At 41.0% G+C, this 19,600-nt stretch overlaps 1 protein-coding gene across 1 annotated transcript in view; it reads right to left on the bottom strand.

Moving 5' to 3' along the window:
- Positions 1-19,600, bottom strand: part of LOC147678111 (hydroperoxide isomerase ALOXE3-like) — a 168,419-nt gene that overhangs the window by 43,707 nt on the left and 105,112 nt on the right. The window contains exons 6-7 of the mRNA XM_086945970.1: positions 17,255-17,427; positions 753-896 (exon numbers count right to left, since the gene is read on the bottom strand). Of these exons, the coding sequence (XP_086802096.1) occupies positions 753-896; positions 17,255-17,427 (317 nt within the window). The remainder of the gene's footprint in view (positions 1-752; positions 897-17,254; positions 17,428-19,600) is intronic.

Raw genomic sequence — 19,600 nt, 5'->3', positions numbered from 1 at the left:
TCAAGTACAGGATAAGCAAGAGGGTTCTCTTGTAAAATATATTTTTCTACTTGAAGGCAGACACCACTGATTACATTTTGCAAAGAATGAGGGAAAAATGAGCCTGAGAGATGCGAAGGACAGAGGCCGCCTACAAAATGCGAAAGAAAAAGACAGTACATTGGCCTCTCGTCAGGAAAGCAACAGTAACTATACAAATAAAGTACATTGCCCATAGATTCTGGTCGATACTCAGAGGTAGAGCACGGATGAGAAAGGTAGGAGCACTGGAAAGGGCTTTGAGGAAAAGACATTTGCATTGCCTAATAGTATTTGGTAATAGTCGTTTATATAGATCACTGTGTAAAAATATTAGTGGTTGCAAATGCAAGTGCTTAGAAGAGTGGTTGATATAGAGTGAGGTCACTGAGTTGCTTTCATTTCTTTCTTTGTTTAATCAGTTAAAATCCATTTACATTTTCTGGGGAAATGCTCTTGTAGAACTGTGCATAGTTAAAATTTCAAACAGATCAAGTCAAGCTCCATAGTACAAAACATCCCCCGTCGTCATAAAGGCAAACATTTGTGACAATAAGGAGGTGTTTTGGTTCTAGCTAATAGGAAAACTATTAGTCATTATTGTTCAAATAACACCTGACACATTCTCTCAGAATGCTGATAACTTATATTTATTCGGATTCTCAATAAATTAACTAATGTCTAGAAATTTCAAAGTTTTAGACAGGCCGGATGGCTCAAAGACAACATCTTACCTGGATTGCTAGGGGTATCATCTCATCCTGGGGTGAGAGGTAGAGAAGACACAAGGGAGCGGCCATGTAGTGTTGCTGACCATTCAATATATTTGCAGGAACGCCTTCTAATATCTTAAAATCTGCAATGAAGATCTTTCCTCTCTGCAAACAGAGGAAACAATACTGGTGAGCTTGGATCGGAGGAAGACATACAATCAACACACGCATATAGAATTGCAAGATGGCATGGTGGTGCAGGTTCAGGTGCAGAAATGATATCTGATCACTCACACACTCATTACATCATTCTTGCCCAGATACAAATAAACATGAAATTATACGACATCCCTGATGAACATTCTATAGTGTCTGTTTGGGGTGGATGTGGCTGATTCGCGCAAAGTTCTGTAACAACCCCTTTTAATTAACTGGATTTTTTTTTATTCTTGTATAATGTTTTTAGGCCTATTTCCATATATATCTGGGGTTCCATTGTAAATTGTTGTATGCTGATAATGTTTTTATATTGTCGTCTTTTATGAATTTTATTCGAAATAAAGACTAAATGAACTGAACTGAACTATAGTGTCTGTACTTGAAAAGTACATATTTCTTTTCTAACTAGGACTCATCGAGTAAAAATATCCCTTCTGACTTTTCAAGCAATGTATTCCACTTAAATAACTGATTTAAGAAGAGGACTGCATAGAAATCTGCAAAGAAAACACCGATTTTTTTATCTGCATCGCTGGCATTACATTTCCCCTATTTAGTGGTACAATTGCTAAAGTTACCTCAAGTCTCAAACAAGATCTAAAGTTAACTTTGACCTGCATGCATTCCAGAAGCTTAAATGGGGTGGAAAGAGTTCAGCAAAAGATGGTGCACGTATTGTGCAGTCAGAGAGTGCATCTTAGGATTGTGCAAAGGGCAGGGCATTCTCCTGGGCTGGGCTGCACCAGCGTTGAAGCAGTTGTGGACACCCAAAGTGCTGCTCTACTAATTGGACAGAGAATCAAAAGGGAAGAGCAGTGGTTGAAATATAAAGCCCTGCATCAGAGGAAACATCTCAGGTTGGGGGAATCTTCATGTGCCTAGTGGACAACACGGGAGGGAGAGGGTGGACAAGCCTAATGCAAGCCCCTTCCCAAGATTGTGGTCTTTCCAGAGATTATTACCAGAGGTTTCCAATTCCAGATGACAGTGTCTTTTTCTGTGCTGTAAGTTTCTGTCTAAATCTGACATAAAGGACACTTTGACAAGTAATGGAGATGTTGCAATGCATTCATGCCCTTCTTTTGGGTTGTGTTTTTCACCCACTTGCTACTATTGCTGTCTCTGACTTTTGCTCTTTTATAGTCATATTTCCTATTGGATTTTCTTCTGAAAGCCTTTGCTTGGCTCTTTTCACTGTCCAGATGAGAATTAGAGTTTGGTACCTTGCTTACCTACCTTCAGGCAAGAGTGTCACTTAAGACCTTCTGCATGTAGTAATAAGTGCAGGGTGGCACACTGGCTACTGGGTGGAGCCGAACTTTCCACAGGCATTCATGATTGAAATTTAAAAGACCTTAACAAAGTTGTGTGTCAAAGCTGCGTCTCAATGGTAAAAGTGATCTCAGGTCTGGGCAAACATTTCACAACCTGGCATGTTGTGCAAGATGTACTGTCACCTCAGAGTATCTCAAACCTGGGGGCACACTTAGGAGCTGATTCTGATGCAGGTTGGAAATGCTTCCCGACCATATCAGGTTGGAAATGGTTGCCAACCCACTCGGATCAGGAGAGTCCGACCGACGGAGTACGATGCATACGGATGCTTTCCGATACGATTTGGTTGGACTACCATTGACTTCAATGGGAGCATATGTTCCTAACCGCATCATATTGGGCCATTGGTCGGTAAGACATGTTCCCGATCCGATTTGGAAAGAGCAAATGCTGTTAGGTCTTCCTAACCGCATCAGAATCAGGCCATAGGTGGGAATGCTTTCCTAACCGCATCAGAATCAGTCCCTTAGAAGTAAGGGTCAGCCACACATAAAATAGCAAGATGCAAAACTCTTATCCAGAATACAGATGGCTTCTACTACTGAGATGGGGGCTTGATGCACATACGAGTGTCTGTTCACAACCTTCCATCACATACTTCCTTACACAGAAAGTGCACTAAGGTTCACCATCGAGAGCACGCAACAGATCTACCTGATTTATCATTGTGGCAGTGGGCCCCTGAGGCCATCCGAGGCACTTGCTGCATGACTTATTGCAGTGGTCTTTATGCCTGAATTGACCGAAACATAACAGACTGAAACGCGCCGACCATATCTAATGAATAGTCCACCATGGAAGGCTAAAGAGGGAAGTAACTGAAGTTCCCAATAAATACTGGCAGGACTTAAATCTACTACACAAACTGGCGACTTGATATTTTCTGAACTATCTACTGGTGGACCATTTTCAAGTTATAGGACTGGAAGTTTCATTGGATAAATTATGATATTAAAAAGAACAGTGCAGAATTTGAGGAATTTAAATTCATGAACTGTACAGAACGTAAAAAAAAGTTGAATAGAAAAATTTCTAATAAGTGGACATTTGGTTAGATTACTTTTGTCTACTCAACCAGTATAAGATTAGGAGGGAGGTATCGATTGGCTTAAGTACAAGCCATATTTACAAAATACGATGTCCATTAAACTCAAGTGTACATGCTAGATAACCATGTTAGGTACTTTTTTCTATTTCAGCAGCACTCTGATGTGAGAGTGCTGGGGGCACTGTTGTATGAAGTCTACCCACTAGTGATTTGCTGAATGATATAAATCCTTGTAAAATACACTTCCTTTCTCAAAAGTATAACACAATTCCTCTGAATACATATAAATGTCATCCTACAAGGCCATGTTCTACAGCTTAGAAAGATAGCAGTGAAGAGACTTGGCAAAGAGTCTATCTGCTTAACACATAACTCCTCATAAAAGTTCATCCCTCCCAACCCAGTTAGGATTAAAAGGTAAAGATAGACATACCCTTCGATTTGCACCCAGCCCTCTGAGTTCCGCATTTTCAAATGGATGAAACCAGTGGTGTAATTGCCTCAAGTAGTTAAAAGAGGAGGCAGGAGGCAGAATGCCATACTCTCCCTTCAAAGAGGCTGTTGAGATCGAAGGAAGAAGCAAGCAGCCTATCCTTTATTACAGCAGGTCTTTGAGCAGGAACATCTTATGATAGATGCCTTTGAAACTGGAGGCAGGGTAAAGCTCAAGGGGCTAAACTTCAGGATGTCTATTATCCTTAGAGATATTGAAGTTTGTGGCCTTTTCACAAATTTATCACCGCTGCTTTCCAGAAATTCCACTCCAACAAGTAAATTATAAGCATAACTTTAAACCTGGTTTCACTGAAGGCAGGACTTGTGTACAAACTAATTTTTACAATATATGAAATTACTGGTTAGAACAAGAACTGCATTGATGAAATCTATTCGCCTCAACTCATCGTCCTTCTGATATGCCCACACCACCCTATTGGGTGATCTCAACCTCTCAGAAAATAGGAACTCAAAAAAACACCATCATCAATATGATACAGTATGTCACACAACCAATACACTAAAAAGGCCACATCTTAACTTCTCAACATCACCAACAATCCAAAGCAAACCACTTATGCCCATGGACTGTACTGACCACTTTGCCATACCCAACTTCCTGCTCAATGTACTACTTATAATTCAAGGGCAACGCAAAGAGAACACCAAACTTTATGATCCTTTGAGCACTTTATCCATTGACACATTTTTCACCCCATCAACGCCACGTCTGATGTAAACACCATTCTAAACAACATAAACATTATTTTGGAAATCTATGTGAACATCCACACCCCAATTACAAGATCTTCAGCATCTGGTATTCTGAAGATGCTGTTGACAAATAACCCATCTGCGACGAACCTGAAGAACTACCGTCCCATCTCTCTCCTTCCCTTCACAGCCAAAGTCACAGAAAGATCGTCAATGCCCTGCTGACCAACTTCAATGAAGAAAACTCCATCCTCGACCCCTCCAAATCCAAATCCCGCACCAACAACAGCATCAAGACTACACGCCTCACCGCCACAAATGACATCCGCAAAAGTCTCGACCACGACTACACTGCAGTCCTCATCCTAATCGACCTTTCCGCAGACTTTGACTCCGTCTCCCACTAGTCCCTCACAGCGAGACCCCATTAGGCCAGAATACAGGGAACCTTTGGGTTCGCCGTCAGAACCCAAAGGATCAGACTCCAGCCTTTTCCCTCCGAACACACAAGGATCAACTGCCGAGTACCACAAGAATTATCACTCAGTCCCAGAACGGACTCAGCATTATATCCTATGCCGACGACACTGAGCTCATCCTCTCCCTAGTGAAGGACCTCGAAACAACCAAACTCAGATTCCAAGAAGGAATGAAAGATGTTGCAGCTTGGACGTGCAGCAGCTATCTGAAACTCAACTCGAAGAAGACAGAAGTCCAAGTCCTTGGACCCTCCCCCTCTGTGTGGGACAACTCCTGGTGGCCAACCACCCTTGGCACTTCCCATCCCCCCACCCCCATAGACCACACCTAAAACCTCGGCATCCTACTCAACTCCTCACCATGACCCACGGGATCAACGCCGTCCCAGCCTCCTGCTTCAACACCCTCCGCATCCTCCAGAAGACCATCAAGTGGATCACCACCGAAGCCAGAAATACCATCACCCACGCACTCATAACTACCAGACTGGATTACGGAAACGCCCTCTTGGCTGGAATCAACAAATCCCTGCTCTACAAACTCTAAACCACACCACTGGAGGCCTGCCTTTTATTTTCTAATTTGGTCCTGACGAATGCTGAGCGTAATAGCTTTAATAACAGCAGAAACATGTTGACCGTTTATCTTTATTGAAGGACACAAGCTTCCTAATGCAGAACCTAGTTGTCCAACCGCACTGTTTTTAACCAATACGGGTTGACCCTAATTAAAATATTTTTTGGGTTACAACTTTGTATTTTTTAACTAGCACTCACATTTGAACACACCTTTTAGTTTGAGCACTGTTACACTCAACACTATCCTGCTCCGCTGTAACTCAGGCATTGTAGCACGCTGGAGAGGCATTCGGCCACCCAAGTGGGGACCCAATGATGAAGCATGTCACCAACTAGTGGTGAGTGAGGGTCCTTTTTACAAGGAAAGAATCTCTTCTTTTCCCTTATTGGCTAAACTAGGCATAGGCTGCTTCGAGTAGCTGGTGTCTCCAATTTTTGGTTTCACAGTTTAAGGTGAATGGGGTTTGTTAATAACCATCTAAATCTAGGTGGTTTTTATCAACTTTTTATGTTTTACTCTTTTGGCACTTAGTCACTCCTTAGTTGTTTACGAAAGACTATTTGGGGCGTAGGAGTGTCTACCCTAGCCCTTTCTCTCCTGTTGATTCTTGGTGATCCCAGTTCATCAGGCAAGGAAGCAAACGGGGCATAATGTTTCCAATCGCCACATGAGTATTTCTGTTTTGGAAGCATTCAATTTGTGGTGGCTTCAAGTCATCCACTGATCCACTGCTCTGAGACAACTGAAAATTGGGGGGTTTCCAGTGTCTTTGGGGCATTCCAGTTGAAGAAGTATTTGTTTATCATCTGTATAGTTATAGCACGTGAGGTGGAATTGATTGATCAGTTCCGGTAATGACTTCATGTAGATGTTGAAAACCATTTACAAGATGATAGAGCTTTGAGGGACCCCTGCTTTTGTGGAGTACGGTTTGGATGAGAAAGGTGGGGTATGGATGATATTAGTTCTGTTTGAAGGTAGGACGTGATCCAGTCTAGAGCACTCCTTTCTTTGCTGGCTTCGTAGAGTCTTTATATTCGAGTGTCATGGTAAACCGTATCAAAGGCAGCCGAGAGGTCCAAGAGGAGAAACGCAGCAACCCCGTTGCAGTCTAATGTGTTCTTCAAGTCATCCCTGATGGAAAGTAGGGCAGATTCTGTGCTTCTTCTCTGACGGAAACCTGTTTGGAAGTCTGAAAGTATGTCATTCACTTCAATGAATTGTGAAATATTGGCGAACGCTTCTCTTTCTATCAGTTTGCCCAGGAAAGGTCCACTTGTAATGGGTGTGTAGTTGTCAGGGTTCAGCGGGTCTAAGTTTGTTTTCTTCAGTAAAGGGCATATGTATGACTTTTTGAGTTCTTATAGAAATATTCCGGTAGTTGAGGAATTGTTGATGATTCTTCTTACTGGAGTGGCAGCAGGGGTTGTTAAAAGAATTGTCTTGAAAATTTGGGGTGGACACAGGTCAGAAGGGCTGCCAGCAGGCCTGCTTGCTTTGAACAGGTCCATAAATTCATTGTGTGATGTGTTGGAAGGAACAGAGAGGCTGGCTTAGAATATTCTTGGATTGTTATTTTGTACCAGGGTTTGTGCTGGTGCTTTGTCTCTGTTTTAAGTATGAGTCCAACGTGTCTTCTTTGTCAGTGTAATGATTTGCCAGTATGTCTGTGAAATCTTGATTAACAGGATGAGTTCCTTATTGGAAATTTGGTTTGCGAAATTCATTGAATATTTTATAGAATTCTTTATTTGCACATTTAGCATTTTGAATTCTGTCTGAATAGTACCTTTTCTTAGCTTTTTTGATAGGTGATTTGTATATTCTGTCAATTTTCTGTAGATTGTTTGTCTTGTTTGGGGTCTGTTTTGAGCCAGGTATGTTGCAGCTTTCTAATTAGTTTTTGTTCATGTCTTTTATCTCTATGTTTCTCCAAGGTGTTCTTTTTCTTTTGTTCTGTTGTGTGGTTTTGAGTGGTATCAGGATGTCAAAAGCTTCATGTAGCCACTCATATTGTTTTTCAACAGAATGTATTGTTTCCAGATTTGTACTGGATGTTAGTTGTGTTTCTAAGTGTTCCAAATGGAGTTTGTTCCACGGTCAATAGGTGGATGGAATTAAGGTAGTTTTTGGTGAGTCGCTTAGTGTTTTTTATGTTGGAAAGCAAGCAAGTGGCGAACTGGCCATGTGACTGGAGTTATAGTTTGAAAGGTAAGTAGTTCGGTATTAGCAAAAATTACTTCTAGGATATGTCCAGTGAACTGTAGGTTGTGGACAATCTGATGCAGGCTTAGTACGTCTAGACCAGTGATTATTGTTTTTGGATGGGTCATATTGGGTTTGTCAAACCAAATGTTGAGGTCACCTGGAACGCATAGGTTGGAGTGTATTGTTATCAGGTTTTAAACTGTGTCTAGAAGTGCGTCTGGGAATGTTGCCTTGCTAGGTGGAGGTCAGTAAACGAGCAGGAAGTTACATGTCGTCAACCTTAGTGATATGTAATGTTTGCCTGAACACAACAGCTAGACCACCTTCTTTTTTACCTATACAATTTTTGGAGATCGTTTGATAGCCTAAAGGAATGGCTTCGTGCAGGACTGGAACCACATCATTTTCAAACCATGATTCAGTTACAAACAGTATGTCTATTTTTGCATCGGTGAGAAGGTCGTAGATGTGATGTTTGTTTTCAGAGAGGGATCGAGCATTTATTAGTAGACAGTTTAGAGAATGGGCTTTGATGATAGTAAGACTTTTTTTTGGTCAGCCTTCACACCCTTCGCTGTCCGAGATCTGACTGACATTCTTGACTGCATTAAAGGCACTTCTTATGAAGACGTCTAATCATCTTTCAAAGCTCTCTGGGGATGCTCTTACCCTAACCAACACTAGTTGTTTCACATGGGCACCTCAGGTCACAAAGGACCCCCATCATCTGTTGAGTCCCAAGAAAAGTTTCATCCTGTCTCCTGTCGCCTGTCATCTTTAAAATTTATATGGATCCATTTGGTGCTCCACTCAAACATCATCTACTAAAACATCATCATGATTCACCTGTATACCAATGAAACACAGCTCTGCTGGAAGCCTCCTCTGCCACACACATCCATCACCTCAAACATTACCTATACATCACCTGGACCTGGTTTTCCAGATCCTACCTGAAGCTCAATCCAACCAAGACAACATTTTTGTTATTTGCCAAGAACAACAAACAAGATGCAGTACATACCAGACTCAATGATATGAACAATTATATGAACCTTGTCAGCTTGATCCCAAACTCTTGCTGAATGGCAATTCACTTGGATGCACTCTAGACACTAAGCTTACCCTCACTGGTAGCAGCTCTGCCTAACAAAAGAGATAAAGTTTCTTCCAGAAAGCAACTTCAGAATGGATATTCACGTCCTTCTACTCTCACATCTGGATGGTGATAGTAGCCTATTCTATGACCTCTGTGCCCCTGCATTGGCACCCCTTAGAGCAGAGAACTTCAAACGTTTTGATGCCGAGACCCCCCTGTCAAAACATTTTTGGCGTAAGGACCTCCTCCTGACAAAAAATTCAATAACCTGATACTCATCCTCGACAACCATAAACGTCCCCAATTTCCTTGGCAAATCATTTTTATAGTGGGGAAACAATATTAAATAGTGTTTAGCAAGCCTCGAGTTTGTGGCTGACTGTGGTTTGGTGTATCAGAGGCTTACTACAGAGTTCAAGCATAAAGCCTCCAAAAAGAATTACTCATAAATTCACAATGGTACTTTTCCATAAATCATGAAGAATGTGTCATTAAAAGAACTTTGGTGACATCCCTTAGGCACTCAAATTGGTGTAATCCTCCAAATGATGCACTAGAAGATGAGTATTTTCAACTATATGTTTATTGTTTGTACATCCATTGATGAAATCCAATTTCAAAAGATATATTCAACTCTGTAATGCATATTAATATTCATGTTCCATATTAATATTTCTGCTCCAATGCATTTCGGGCTACCAGCCCTTCATCGGGGAGCCTCTACAAACAAAGACGAACATAATTGTAACTATAACGGCGAACATTTGTCAAAGTTTTTAAAATAGAAATAGACCCTTAGCCCAGGGTGTTCACCGGTTGACGTGTAAAAGTGCGAGAAATTTTGCCAAGACCGTAATTTGGATCGAACACAAAGTGGCGTGTAGTTAACAACAGTCGAGTAGTCAAGGTGGATGGCAGAGCGCCAAAGAAGATAGTTTAGATAAGGCTCTGAAGAAATAGTAACGTGATGTGAAAGGGTGATGCTGTGTAAACGAAGGTGAAAAGCGTGCTAAGAAAGCAATGCTCAGGGGTCTAGAGTGGCGATAACTTACTTGAGACGAAGTTCACAGCGTTTCAAGAACGCCGACCGCAAACCGGCATGGTTAACCCGGAAATGCGGAAGTATGCTTGATAAACAAGTGCGTGCAGTTTGAGTGAGTCACGTGATCGCGAGGGGTAAAGAGCAAAAGAGGACTAAAGGAAAATGTGTAGTTACTAGTGTACAGAACGACTAGAAAACAGAACGACTAGAAAACGATATAAGCAAATAATAGTTATTAAAACAGTTGAATATAAAACAAAGTACTGGCATAGTATACACATTAAGGTTTAAATTGACAAATGTCTATACATTGATAGAAATCCACGGTGCGGAGATCAGATCAGAACTAAGGGCACCATTGGTGCTGTCATTCAGGATTGTGATAAAGTTACAGATACCATGAAAACTCAATCCGTTCATTTAAGCCGAAGGGCTTGATCGAATTTAATTTATAAATCCAGAAATTTTCTCTTTGTAGTAACGCTCTACTATTGTCTCTTCCTTCTGATTTTTGGACAATTTCCAATGCCATAAATTTGAGCTGGGCTATGGTGTGGTTCATATCCAAAAAATGTGTCGCTATAGATGATTTGAGATTCTTTGTTCGGATGTTTGATTTGTGTTCATTGACACGGGTTTTCAACTTGCGCTCCGTTTTGCCCACATATACCTTCCCACATGGGCATTTAAGTAGATAAATAAGGTTATTGGAATCGCATGTGGCTGTGACTTTCAGGTTGATGTTGTAACCTTTCATGGGGTGTGATAGTTTGTTGCCTGTAATTACGTTATGACAATTGTTGCAGTTATTGCATGGTCTGGTGCCTTTGTAGATCACTGATTGTTCTGTAGGTTGTTTAAGAATTTCACCAAGATTTTTGCCCCTAGTGTGGGCAAATATAGGTTTGGCTTCAAACATATCTTTAAAATCTGTCTCTAACTGTAACATTGGCCAATGTCTTAGTACAATCTTTTTATATGCTGAACTAGCATTAGAATATTTAGATACAACGACCATTCGGTCATTTTCTTTTTTCTTTCTCGGTGATTGTAATAGTTCTTGTCTGTTTAGTTTTTCCACATCATTTTTTGTTTTTATGAGTAGATCTTCTGAATATTCTCTCGCTTTAAAGCGATCAATCATTTCATCCATTCTGCTTTCCAAAACTGTAGGATCTGAGATGATTCGTTTTACTCTTAGTAATTGAGACTTAGGTAGATGATTTTTTAGCGATGGCTGGTGAAAGCTCGAATAGTGTAACATGTTGTTACGGTCAGTTGATTTTCTGAAAATATCTGTCATGATTTGATAATTTTTTATAGTGATGCGAACATCCAAAAAGGTTATTGCTGTTGGGTCTATGGTCCAAGTGAACTGAATGCGCTGATTAACTGAGTTCAAAGTGGTTAATGCAAGTTCCAAGTTAGCCCGTGTATCTTTCCAAAGGATGAATAAATTGTCTATGTAACGTACATACATTTTTAGGTGATTTTCCACAACGGGTTCAGCCAGATGTTGTTGTTCTCAAACTCTCCCATGAAGATGTTCGCGTATACTGGGGCAGCGCTATTTCCCATGCTGGTACCTACTAGTTGCAAGAACCAATTGTCTTTATAGGTGAAGTAGCTGTGGTAAAGGGTGAACATTGTTAATTCCATCAGGAATAGTTTCAAAGGTTCATCTACATCCAGTTTCATGATAGCTTGTTCCATGGCATCTATACCTTCTTGATGTGGGATAGAGGTGTATAATGAGCTAACATCAGCTGTACATAGCCATAGTTTCTCATTGAGGTCTATTTGAATATCTTGAAGTCTTCTCAAGAAGTCAGTGGTGTCGCGGATGTAGCTAGCCATTGATTGAACGACAGGTTGGAGGTGACGGTCTAGATACTGGCCTATAGGTTGGTGTATACTGCCGCATGTTGATACAATGGGTCTGATGGGGGAATCCATTAAATCTTTGTGTATTTTGGGTACAGCATATATTCGAGGACTTTTGGGATACGATTTCAATAAAAAGTTCTTGGTTTTCTGATTGATCACACCTAATGATAGTGCCTTGTTGATGATTCCTTGTAATGTCCTCATGAATTCTGTGGTGGGGTTGCTGGCCAGTTGTGAATACGTGGTCTCATCAGATAGATGGTCACTGATTTTTTGGTGATACATTGTCGAATTCATAACGACTAATGCGCCGCCCTTATCTGCTTTGGTGCAGGTTATGTCGTCATTATTCGCAATCTTCTTGAGCATATCACGGTCTTTTTGTGTGATATTTTTAAAAGTGTTTTTCTTGAAGTTAATGGTTAACAGGTCTTTTTTGATCAATTGTTCAAATAGGTCGATGGTTTTATGACTCTGAGGGGCTTGGAAAGAGCTGAAAGTTTTCAGGCCCATGAGAGGGTCAGGCTCATTATCTCCCAATGGTGGTGCTATGTTGGTAAAGAAATGGCGTAGTCTTAACTTTCTGATCAGTTTAAATGTACTGATTTCAAGTTCTAAAAGGTCAGTCCTGGTCGTTGGTACAAAAGAAGTGCCCTTCTGAAGTAGTTTAATCTCCCGTTCTGAAAAGGTGTAGTCCGATATGTTAATCACTAACTGACATTCGGTTTCTTCTTGAGGTCTTTTTTCGGTTGAGTAGTACTTCTTGTTTGTGGTGGTCCTGATTTTTGTTTTGCTCCTCCTGGATCGTCTGATTCTACGATCTGTTCTAAAAAATCAGTATTCAGTATCCATAAATAAAACCTATTTTGGCAAAGTGTATTTGGATGATCACACCTTTCTAAACTAATGTGATGAGTCTGTTTGTTTTTCTCCAGAGAGACGGTCAATCTGTGAATGCACCTCATAAATACCAGTTTAACACCCAAATACAGCAATAAGCAAAAGAACTGTGACCAGTCCAGCTTTGCAAAGGGCCCTTACTGCGCAGCAACATGTGTCGCTGTCTTTTAGTAGCCAGTGAACCGGTCTAGCTATAAACACATTTTTTTTGTTAAAATCAGCAGCTTATGTGGCAGATGATTGACTATGTGACAAATCTATAATTATGTGAAAATCGCTGTGGTTTCACAATCACATAATCCCAGTGGCCCTGGGTATAATGGCTGTAATGTATAGGTTACAACTTTAGTGCAAGGCATTCGAGGAGAACCATACTATATTTCATGGGATGCTGGTGGCTTGGCTTTTACAGCTGCATGGAACTGGATGTTGCTGAACATCAGTAATCATCATTGAAACATACCATTTACAGTCATTAATGATGAACTGAAAGGTTCCAAGTAGGATGCTTTCTTTAATTCTAGGGGAGGAAGTGGTTCCTGAATCTTCTTTCACACTATTTTTCTAAAAAGGTTTTATTTTTAACATTATGAAAACAGACATTTCTATTTTAGAAAAAAACTGACTCCTGGTTTTATTAGTTTGCTGCTGTTGTTGATTTCAGTCATGTTTGGGGGGCGGCTGGAGGGCCTTGAGAGCGTAAGCGCTTGGGTGGGTCAAAGGTATGGCTAAAAACAAAATATTCTGGTTGTTTAAGTCCTTCACTGTCAGGTAGCTACATATAAATTAAGGGTCAGCTTAAATGGTATGTGTGTAACTAGAGAGCCACAGAAATAAATCTTGGTTGGTGCAGTGGAGAATAGTGATTCGTATTTTTTTAGTGCTATGAGGTCACAGTCTGTGACAGAAGGCCCAGTGAATATATAAGTCATTATTATACTAACATTACACACAGTATAAGATAAACTGCTACAAAATGAGCAAACCATGTTATGATACAATTGTGCTTCAAAATATAGACTTTTGTAATACCCAGACCATACACAATGCAATTTATGTACATAACTGACCCTTCAACGCCTCCTTAGGGATAGTAAGCGCTATGTAAATACAATTACAAGCACACACTTTAGAGATCACTTGTCTATTCTGAAACACCTTTTCTAGTAGGATCTTTCAGTACATTGACACTATCTGTGAAAATTAATTAGAATATGAAACTGAAGTACCTCAACATTTTAACTTATTGTCAGCTCCCATAAAAGGCATTAGGGGTACTGATCTGCTCATAAAAAGTCAGCTACAGAAAAAGTCAGAATAGGAATTCACAATGTGCCTGCCAGGTAAGTGACAGTTTACAGCAGCAATCTGTAATGCATATTAACAGGTGTTTGGGCACTTCTCTGGGTATAAAACACTCTTATTCTTCCAACACATTTCACCACACTTTCTTTGCCAGCCTGCCCATCCTACCCTGGCTTTCCCTTTTTTTCTTGCTCCTTACTGGCCTTCAACACTTCCACTGGGATTGTAAGTGCTATGTAAATATATTTACAATTAGAAGCACTTGGATGTATGATGTTACCACGCATACTATTACCACGCATACCATTACAACGCGGTATTTACAACGCATACCGTTACAACGCATAGCGCTTTGAGGTGCTGGATAGTGGTAAGTATAATTTTATATTCCAACTCCAGTCCCCGTGGACACTAGGGAAGGTGTTGGATATAAAATTAAACTTATTCCCTATCCTAGAGCGCCCCCCAGCGCAATGCGTTGTAATGGTATGCGTGGTAATGCCTGCGTTGTAAGTGTAGTGCGTGGTAAAAAATGCGTGCTAAATGTTGTATACCGAAGCACTTCATAGCTCATCACAAAGCTTATAGTGATTCGATCAGTGAAAGCCAGTACCAGCTCCAAAGCATTCTTTACAGCTGCAAATTACCTTTAACATTTTCAGATTGATGCCTAGCACATATTTCCTTCCCTTTCAGGCAAGCAGGCATCCTGAAAGGGAAGAAGCCTAATTTAGCTGTCTGATCAGCTCTGGTTTCAAAGCACAAGAGAACATTGCAGCTTGAAGTATTTTGATTTCATTATGAACTGCCCGGGGCCAGTTTTCTTTTTTGAAAGTCCAGGTAGAAGTGAGGCCCGGGAATGCACAACCCCCATCCCATGACTCCACGGCCCCAGTGGGGGTCCCGTCCCATAGATTGAAGACCCATGCCTTAGAGGCATCCTACATGCCATAATAAGTCTCATCTAGGGGACCGAAGAAACAGGACTACATCAGCACCATAATGAAGGCCCTTCATTGGCTCCACTTGCCAGCCCACATCATGTTCAAAACAAGCCACATTTACAAAGCCATCATGACAGGGACCCACACCTACCATGCAGATAAGCTCCCATATATGGTGGTTCATGCCACACCTGCAGTTAGGACACCATTAAACTGCAGACCAAGTATAAAAAAGAAAAAACAATGTAAACCTTTTTCACCTATGCAACCAGGGTTTGGGACATCATCCCTACATTTCTCAGGACTGACCCAATGCTCTTGCAATTCAGGAAGGCGATAAAGACTTACATCTTTAAAGAATACTACAACACAATTCATTAATCATCCACCTAACAGATTTCTCTCCCATTACTCATTGACTCCAAGTTTTCTTTTTAATCATGTACTGCGCTCTGCTGCTTTTAGGCTTGGTATGCACTATAGAAATACCACATCCATCCATAAGGCATGGAGTGTGCATGGGGAAGTGGAGCCTGCCCTCTCATCCTTTTTGACAGCTGAATAAAAGCATGTCACAGGACTAAAAGGCCTTATAACTCTAGGGCAGACCATCATCCGAAACTTGGTATCTGTCACTAAAGAGCATCAATAGGTACCTCTGAGACAAGTCAAGTAATATATGCTGTAGCTGCCTCCTCATAGACGTGTCATCAGGCAACCTAGTAGTGTCTAATTGTTCTGAAACAGACTCCAGTGTCAGGAACAAAAATCCTTTGAAAAAAGCAAGTGCTGACCATACACAAAAGTGATCTCCTTCTTTGGAGTGACAAATAGAGAAAAATTCAGAATTTGTCTGGTATTATTTATTTTATACCCTTTTACTTTTTGTTTTTTAGACTTAGAAATTCATTTGTCCGAAAAAGACGTACCATATACATTTAACATACACTTATTCAAAAAACATATACAAAAAAACATTGAATATAAACAACAGAACATCAACCTGAACATTTCATATATACATTTGCACAAATATTTGTGCATCACCATAAATATTCATTATTTGCACTATCTTCCTTGAAAAAGAAGTGTGTTAGTACTTAAATAAAGAAGAAATCAGATGGAGAAAACAATATGAATTCTAAGTCTAAAAAACAAAAAGTAAAAGGGTATAAAATAAATAATACCAGACAAATTCAGAAATTTTCTCTATTTGTCACTCCAAAGAAGGAGATCACTTTTTTGTATGGTCAGCACTTGCTTTTTTCAAAATATTATATATGGTCCAGCTGACCTTACGCCCCAGGACCTATCTCCCTGTTTTACAAAGGAACAAAAACCTAGCATGCATTACTTGCTGTCGGACCAGGAGAAATTTATAAACTGGCCAATCAAGTTCAATGGACATAGGCATGAGGTACCTATATAGTTCCTTACATTTAGTCATTCAAAACATTTATATATTAAAATACTGATTTATTGTCATTCATATTGAATACAATTTGAAGCAAAGTTTTATATTTCAAAGATGGAAGCCAAAGTGTTGAATATTTGGTATATAATTCCCAAGCCGAGGAACAACCCACATTGCAAATGAAAACACGCATTACCTAGAATGTGGTGACTATCTTTGAACTCTAGTAAAATATGGTAACAGAAGGATGTGCTGGCCATAAGACCAACTCCATGACACCTGAATGTGGGAGCCTATATCTGGAGAGGAAGCTCTTTGTAGCACACCTGTTTGTTTTGTGTGACACCCAGATTTTGAACTGCTCTGTTTACAATTTTGTGATTGAACATTGTGCCTTGTGCTAGCTAAATGATATTTAATCATTTCTGCATCCGCTGTGGTTGTCTGTGTGTGTATAGCTTTACTGTTGTTGCCTGTGCTGTATTGAGCTATGTGTGTGAAAGAAGCTTCACCTGCTGCTGTTGCAGGTGCTATACATGCGCGGAGAAAACAATGCAATTTGTATTCATTCAATGTACCTGCGAGATGTGAGGTAATAGGTAATGGATCCCAATGCAAACACTCCATACTACATTAAACAGCCAAGAATTCAAGGAGAGATACAAACAGTCATCTGGACAGAGATCAACCCTGCTTTAAGTGCAGGTTTAAGAGATAGTAACAAAAGCTCTTGCAGACAGTTACACTATCAAGCCACACTTCACAACAAAAGAACTGGCGGAGCCTCCAGCTGAATTCATTTTAAACACACACCAGTTTGCAGGTCTTTGGAAACCAAGAACAAATGTGCATACCTGTAACTCCACTGCAAGGTTTGTCTCTGGCCCCAGGATGTATGCCACCATGCTGTCCGTCACTGGAAAGTTGTCCGGGATTTTGTTGCACTTCTTTATCATCATTGGATCAACGCCATTGAGGAACTGGTACCCAAAGAAAGCATCTTCTTTCCAATGTTGGGACACATACTCTAAATGACAGAGTACAGTATTGTGAATAAAATTACACTGTCAAGAAAATATTTACCATTTGTGTGTGCTGTTATCATTAAGAGGCTAGGTTTTTCTCACTTATTCTTCCAGAACCTGCTGCCCTACTTTGAGCTTTTTACTTTTTAACATCTATGTGGCCCCCCTTGCAAGACTTATCAAATCTCAGGGGATGGAGGTGGTATCCTATGCAGACGACACGCAGATTATGGTCTCTCTTGCTCACACCTCGGTTAAGACATCTGCCGCCAGCTTCAGGGTCTGCATGCAGTATGTGGCAGACTGGATGACTATAAATTCCCTGAAGCTAAACGGTGAAAAAACCGAGGTGTTAATATTTGGGAAGAACCAGAATCTGTGGTCGAATGAGTGGTGGCCTTCTTCTCTTGGCATCTGCCCCACTCCCTCCCTCTCTGCCAAAAATCTGGGAGTGATACTTGATACCTCACTCTCTATGTCCCTGCAAGTCAACAGGACCGTTGCTACCTGCTGTGGTGTGATTCGGGTACTCAACAAAATCCGTGGGTATCTTTCCCCCCAGGCGCGTAAACAGGTTGCAGTCGCCCTGGTGGGTTCAAGACTGGACTACTGCAACTCCCTCTATATGGAAGTCAACAAAGGGTTGATCCACCGTTTGCAGACTCTTCAGAATTCTGCAGCACGCTTTGTTCTGAATCTCCCCAAAGCTTCCTCTGCCACCTTAGCCAGGAAGGAGCTTCATTGGCTTCCGGTACAGCACAGAATTGCCTTCAAAATTCTCTGTTTCACCTATAGAGCATTGATGGATGGTCCTGCTAGTGCCATTGGCTCACTCCTCTCGCGCTATGTCCCCACAAGAAACTTACGCTCTGCGGGACTCTGCCAACTAGCTGTTCCCCGCATCAAATCGGTCAGATGGGGAGCCAGAGCCTTTTCCGTCGTCGCTCCTCAATTGTGGAACTCCCTCCCCATGGAGATTAAAACTCTCCCTGCCATCGACTCTTTTAAGAAAGCCCTAAAAACTTTTCTCTTTAAGAAGGCTTACTCATGATTAATTATCACTAGGTAAGGTCTTAAGTTGCTGTATTTAATCTAGGCGCCTTGACGCCCACTGGGCTAAGTTTGCGCGATACAAGATCCCCCTCATTCATTCATTCATTACTTTCCAGTGGGTGTTTTCTTCCTTTGTTTGAATTGGAAGGAAGAGTCTATTACCGTGGACAATGGAAACGAATATATATGTACAATATTTTTGTAGTAATTACACGGTACATTTAGCAGAGCTAATTTAATCTATTCTTAACTCAGGGAGCACATAGCATGAACTGGTGCTAACAGACTAAGGCCCAGATGCATCAAGCTAAAATCCGTTCGCAAAGGGGCAGATTCTCAGAATCTGCCCCTTTGCGACCGGTATTTTTGCATTTGGAATGCATCATCCCAAACGCAAAAATCGCAATTTAAGAAATCGCATAATTGCGATTACTTAAATTGCTATTTCATTTAAGGAATCTCAAATTGAGATTCCTATAATTCAATGCATTAAAGCTAATAGGGGGGCGCAAATTACCATGAAGTTGAACTTCATGGTAATTTGCAAAAACTTTGAACAATGCAGTGAAGTGCATTTTTCAAAGTTCCATTTTACACACAGACATGCCCTTAGGGCATGTGTGTGTGCAAAATGTACCCATAAGCAGATTTCAGGGGTGCAACAGGGTGTCCTTTTGACACCCTGGCACCCTTGAAATTGCAATCTCAATTTGCGATTCTCTAATTGAGAATCGCAAATTGAGATTGTCTTCCCATTCATTCCTATGGGCCTCTAGGCCCATAGGAATGAATGGGGAGGTATTCCTTAATTGCCACCGCCCGCCTCACAGCCCCCCACAATGGAAAAAATACAGGAATGCGCCCGCAATCGTGGCGGGCGCATCCTAATTCCACCCAAGGGTCACCCCCCCCTTATGGCTGGCAGTCCCTTGTACCGGAAGGATAGCCGGCGGGCAAAGTCCGCCCGCCATCCTCATGGGGGCCTAGTGTTTGAGGTACTGTGCAGGGTGAGTGACATTTTGTTGATTTACTTTTACGCTTACACTGGTGAGTGTAGAACATAAAGTAAAGGGGTTCTCTTCTGCGACCACCACATAAGCTCACCACTCCATGCCGTTGTGT

Source organism: Lissotriton vulgaris, chromosome 12, assembly GCF_964263255.1.
Source record: "Lissotriton vulgaris chromosome 12, aLisVul1.2, whole genome shotgun sequence".
Taxonomy (NCBI): domain Eukaryota; kingdom Metazoa; phylum Chordata; class Amphibia; order Caudata; family Salamandridae; genus Lissotriton; species Lissotriton vulgaris.
Note: the sequence above shows the minus strand (reverse complement) of the source record. Positions and strands in the feature narration are given on the sequence as shown.